Raw genomic sequence first — 6,172 nt, 5'->3', positions numbered from 1 at the left:
ATCAGCACTGGCAATGCAGAAATCATCAATACCACCACAAGAGAAGCTGTCCCTTCGACCTGGTGGCCTGACCTTCATTTTGATCACCACCCTATGTCATTATGTATCGACTGTTTAATATTTCTGTAGGAGCCAATTATTTTAATGTTACCTGCTGTAATTGTTCTTTTACTAATTGCTCGTATACCAGCATTATTGAATCCATACTTATTGCTAAACAACCACTTTTTGTTATGCTTCCAGTTTAGATCTTTTTCAACCCCACAGGCAAATAGCTGGATTAGAACAAACACCCCCTCTGGACTCTGAAGTGGCAAAGACTGCTATCCCATCCTTGACTAATGTAAAAGGACTGCTAATGACATTTTTTGGCCTGGTAATGCTTTTGCTGATGGTTTTTCTATGACTTCCTTGCAAAACTCTAATGAGCTTAGCCAGCCAGTTACATAAGATCAAGCTCCAAGTGAATAAATTTCCCCGAGAGGAATCGCAGCCAGAGATGGATAAGAGGGGGTGTCAGTCTGACCAACCTAAGACAGGGCCTTCAGCTTCGCTTTGAAGAAGTTCCCAATGACGGGTAAGGCAGAAAAGGTGGTCCACCCAACCTAAGACAGGTGGGTTCGCTTCTTTAAACAAAGACTGGGGAGATGTTGGGAGCCTTTGGGAGCTGACAGTAAAGCTCAAATGTCATTTTGACCCCTGTGCTTGCTTAAAGGTACGTACAAGGAACTGTCTTACTTAAAAGACACCAGTTGCCCAGGATTGCTTTGCTATGTCTGCAGAATTTGTTTTAAATTTTCCTTGTTTTTCTGGACTATAGTAGAATGGCCTGAGTGTGGGGTCCCACGAGGATGCACCATGCCGCATGTGTGGAACTCCCAATACCCAAGCTGCTCCCATATTCTGAAGAGGATGACCTTACGAGATACTGACTTTTATATATGCCCAGGAATTAATTGAACTGCTTCGGACATTTCTGTGATGGGACTGTTTATTACTGTGCTAGGTGGGGATGTGAGGTAACTGGGATGGGCCCTTAGATCATGCACAAGGGCCCTCCCTATCCTTATCTGGCAAATCTCGCCCCCCAGACTTGCCTTGAACCCCCTGCATAGCCAATGCTATCCTTACCAATGTAATCCTGTTAAAATAACCTTTACAGTGGAGGGGAAAGGATAACTAACTGGGAGGTGGGTCTGCATTAAAACAAAAAAGGGGGAATCTGTAGAGCACATGGGCAGCAAAGATGGCGCTGAGAGGGAGTTGAGTGGGCAGAGTCCAATTTGCTTTATGTTCAGTGTGTAAACAGCCCGTGGAAGCTTAGGTGCATGATAGGGTGTGACCTTGACAGTGACTTGTTCCTCTTCCTCCCCTGCCATGCCACCCACTCTTTTTTTGCTTTAAAATGGCTTGCTCTGTGTTAATAAATGAGTTTTCCTGCTTGACAACTCCCTGCTGCATCTGATTGTCTCCAGGGCTGAGGGAGGATGAGGAACGGGTGAGAGGCCGCACTTACCTTTCCTCGGACTCCGTCCCTCTTTCGCGGGACAGATGAAGACCCGACATATATATATGTGCATGTGTGTGTGTTTGTGTGTATGTGTGTGTATACCTCACAAATTAAGCCAGGTTCAGTAACTGAAAGATTCAATAAGTAAACTTGAAAAAAACGAAGAACTGAAAGATTTCCTCCCATATCCATCCTTTCTTTAAATATTATGTGGGTTGTAGTCTAAAAAGGTAAATCTTCCACCAAAATGAAAACCTTATTTTTGATACATCCTAGACCTTTTTTCTCCAATATTTAAAGTACTAAAACACCTACTTGGACAATGGGTATTGTCCATGTCATCCAAAATGATGAATGATTGTTAGATGAACTGTCCAAGTCTGTAGATAAGGATTCAAGCTGGAATTCCCCAGTGTGAAATTGAATTGAAGACCTGGGTACTGTTGTTTTATTATGGAAGGGCTCTGAATCCTTTCTCTTGAAAAAACTTTCTTTGTAATCTGTGAATGTTATTTTTAGGCCTGCACACAGCATCATATTCTGCAAATAGTGGTAGTTATACTGCTAGCAACTCTCCTCCAATCCTGTCTCTTATTTGAGATAGAATTTGTAATCTTATTGTCCAACTATCCAAAGGGAAGGACTTTGTCCTCTTACCAGCATCTCCCATTGTTCCTCAGGAAGAAAGAGGAACTAAACGAAACCATAGATTCATGGTGTGTGATCATACTGGAACAGGAGTTCTTCTGCAGGAAGCAGAGGAGAATGGAAGGAAGAGTGGCACTTCTCTTCAGTATTGTTGGTTTGTCATCATAGGACAATTGAAATTCCAATGACAGGCAGGAAGTCAGGTTTTCCATTGTAGAGGAACAGGAAAGGTGTAAATTTCTACATGAGATGGGCATACTGGAACAATTGTAGGCATTGACTTAATTTTGCTGCTGGCATTCTAGTTTAAGTCATTTTTAATAAAAAAAAATAAATGGCCATGATTTCATTGAATGTCCTGTCCAATATTGATTTGTGGGTATCAAGCAGGCTGTAACTCATGTCACACATGAGTGCAAGAATAATAGGGTTCAGCTCATTACATAGTGGTTCATCAGGATATAAGAAATATTCCTCGGGAGCCGGAGCTGGTAGTTGTCAGGGCTGGTGTGGCGCGGGCGCACGTGGGGCCGCGGCGGGCGGTCGTGAGACGCTGAGGGCAGCACCGGCGAGGAGGGTCATCCCCAGCTAGCGGCGCGGACCTCCGCCACCCCCGCTCCGGCCGGCGGGCGGTGATGGACACTCCCCCGCCCTCGGGCTCCGGCTCGGACTCTGAGGACTCCGTGGTCACGGACCGAGAGTTGCAGGATGCATTTTCCCGCGGACTTCTGAAGCCAGGCCTCAATGTCATGCTAGAGGGGCCGAAGAAGGCCGTGAACAACGTGAATGGACTGAAGCAGTGTTTGGATGAATTCAAGCGGGATCTAGATTGGGTTGAAAGGCTGGATGTGACCCTCGGACCGGTGCCCGAAATCAGTGAACCTCAGCCAACTCCTCAGCAGAATAAGGACCAGAAGAAAGCTGTGAACCCAGAAGACGACTTCCAAAGAGAAATGAGTTTCTACCGCCAGGCCCAGGCTGCTGTACTGGCAGTATTACCACGGCTCCATCAGCTCCACATCCCTACCAAGCGTCCCACCGATTATTTTGCAGAAATGGCCAAGACTGATCAGCACATGCAAAAGATTCGACAGAAGCTACAAGCTAAACAGGCTGCCATGGAGAAGTCTGAAAAAGCTAAGCAACTGAGAGCACTTAGGAAATATGGAAAGAGGGTGCAAACACAGGTTCTTCAGAAGAGGCAGCAGGAGAAATCACATATGATGAATGCCATCAAGAAGTACCAAAAAGGCTTCTCTGATAAACTGGATTTTCTTGAGGGAGATGAGAAACCTGTTGCACAGGCCACAAAGGCCACAAAGGCCACAAAGGCAGGAGCTAAAGGCCAGAACATGAAGAAGGCAGGAGCTAAAGGCCAGAACATGAAGAAGGGGGCCCCAGTGCTAAACGACGGTATAAAAACCAAAAGTTTGGTTTGGTGGAAAGAAGAAAGGGTACCAAATGGAATACTCGAGAAAGCTACGATGGATGTATCCAGCTTCCGGGCCAAGGTAGGCTCATGGCAAGGGCCTCAAAAGGCCTGGGAGAGAAAGGAGCGAATAAGAGACCTGGAAAACGAACAAGAGAGAAAATGAAGAGCAGAACCCGCTAAATAACATCTTTTATATGAAAAATGAAGAAAAAGGGCAATATGCAATTTTCAGTATACTTAGATCCTTTTTCTTAGTTTCTTTTTGTACAAAATTCTTTTAATAAATTAAACAGTTTGAAAGAAACACTCATGGATTAAAACCTCAGGATGAAAAAAAAAAAAAAAAAAAGAAATATTCCTCGACTTGGTTGAGCTAGTCTCCATTATTTGTTCTATACTCTGCCTATGCTTTGAGTCTGCAGTTTACAGTTTCAAGATGATGTTTTGTCCTTTTGGAGACAGGTGGAATGGAGCAATATACGTGACCTCCAAGACAATTATCTGTATCTGGCTAAAATTCATATATTCAAATGGGAAATTTGCCATCTCCATAAAATACAAAAGATGACTCCCAAGCACCAGATGTCTACTTTGCAGCCATTGTGGTTTTCATGCAGGAATATTTTGGGGGGGTCCAATCGTGGGGTCTGAACTCTGGACCTGGGCTCTGTTCCTCAGCTCTTCAGCTAAAGGCTAGCACTCTACCACTTGAGTCACAGTGCACTTCCAGCTTTTTTTTCTGCTTATGTGGTGATGAGGAATTGAATCCAGGGCCTCATGCATGCAAGGCAAGCGCTCTACCACTAAGCCCACCTTCCCAGCCCTGCAGGAATATTTTATAGGGACAAAATCAAGGTACCCAAATATGTCCTTAAGCAACCACAGTCATTGACCTTCACATTGCATTTGTCATCCAACAGGATGCTATTGGGTTTTCAGGTCTCAGTGTGCATTTCTATTTTTGTTAAAGTAATGCACAGTACACACAGTCTGTTTGAACAACCTAATTATTGAATAGGCGGTATGATTTTCACATTTATCTCAGGAGGTCTCTGGGTGGCCAGTTCCATTACCAAGTATTGGTGCTCATCCTTCTCCCTCACCTGGTACGACCTGATCATGTGTCTGTAATGGAAAGTCTTAATAATATCCATCTCAATTTTGATCTGACAAGCGAAACTCTCCCTTCACTACCATCTTGAGGTTTATGAGGTGGTGCTAGGTCAAATTTACATTTGGATAGCTACCATAGCAAATGATCTCCTTCATACTGTATTGTTCAGTGAAAACCTCTTCCGTCCATAGCCAATGATTGCATTCACACTGTATTATTCAATGAAAATCTCATCCTGCCATAGCCAATGATCTTCTTCATAATGTATTGCTCAATTAAGGTCTCCTCCTCTAAAGAGTTTGAGGATAATTCACTGTGTTCTCCCATCTTTCTGCTAGGATGGCAAAGAGTAAATCTACCTAAACTTGCCTAAGAAAATAAAAACCCCAGAGCAATAACCAAAAGGAAATACCCAAACCCAAACAACACAAAGTTCCCACTGCCCCCAAAAAAGTACGCGCACACGCACACACACACACACACACACACACACATACACACACGATTGTCAACGTAGCACTGAGTCAAGCAGGTCACCAGGAACTTCCAGCACTGTAATAGATTGCAGAGACTGTTCACAATGGCTTCAATAGACCAATCACAGCTTGGCATGAGCCGACTGGCTCTTTTGGTCTTGAGCCTGGAGGACTACTGACAAGGTTTCCACAGGGATGCGAGGGTAGAATAGGATGCCACTGCTGCTGCCATGGCAGTGTTGCAAGAAGTACAAGGGAATCAGCCAATGCCTTCTGTCCTTGGTGGCTGCCAGGTCCTAGTGTTTGCTCCCAGGGGGACATCAGCCAGTAGACTTTGTCCTTGAGTACAACCCATTTCCCTTAGGCCTGATCCTGCTAGATCCCTGGCCATATGCAAGAACCAAACATATACCCACCAGTGGCTTCCATTCACCACATGTGTAGGTTTTGGAGCTTGCTCCAACACTCAAATAACAAAGTAGATTCCTATGTATTTCTAGGAGAAAGGGGTGCATGACAGTGTCCCAACTGGGAAACTTTCACTAAAGTGGATCCAGATATTTTGAAGGTAGGTAGTATTAGCCTCCTATAAAATGACTATTGCCAAGATGAATCCTCTGTAGAAATAAGTTTTTCCTTTTCAGTATTTACTAATACATACATCCATGTATTAATGACAACACATTACTACTTTAATATAAATTAAGCATGTTTTCTATTCAACTCAGTGAATTTTGACAACTATTTAAATATGTAATGCTAAGAGTCCTCTTATACATCAATAAACTGGCACTTTTTTCATTTACATTAAAATGCAAAGAAACTAAGACCAAGAAAGTTTTTGGCTTAGGTGGGTCATGGAAGCTGCTGTTTTCTTACTTATAAATTAAATCCAGTAGGATGCTACATGGCATTCATAATCTGAAAAGCTCCTCTAACTTTTGGCTTTTAAAAACCTCTTCAATTTACTCAAGATATTCAAGGACTTTTTT

General features: G+C 43.4%; 1 protein-coding gene across 1 annotated transcript; it reads left to right on the top strand.

Moving 5' to 3' along the window:
- The first annotated feature begins 2,753 nt into the window (after positions 1–2,753).
- Positions 2,754–3,753, top strand: LOC122099869 (probable rRNA-processing protein EBP2). The gene has a single exon (XM_042670366.1). The coding sequence runs from the start codon at positions 2,794–2,796 to the stop codon at positions 3,751–3,753; it is 960 nt and encodes a 319-aa protein (XP_042526300.1). The 5' UTR covers positions 2,754–2,793.
- Positions 3,754–6,172: the final 2,419 nt, after the last annotated feature.

Source organism: Dipodomys spectabilis, unplaced genomic scaffold, assembly GCF_019054845.1.
Source record: "Dipodomys spectabilis isolate Male_0828 unplaced genomic scaffold, ASM1905484v1 ptg000543l, whole genome shotgun sequence".
NCBI lineage: Eukaryota > Metazoa > Chordata > Mammalia > Rodentia > Heteromyidae > Dipodomys > Dipodomys spectabilis.
The sequence above is the reverse complement of the archived record's forward strand: the minus strand, read 5'-3'. Positions and strand labels throughout refer to the sequence as shown.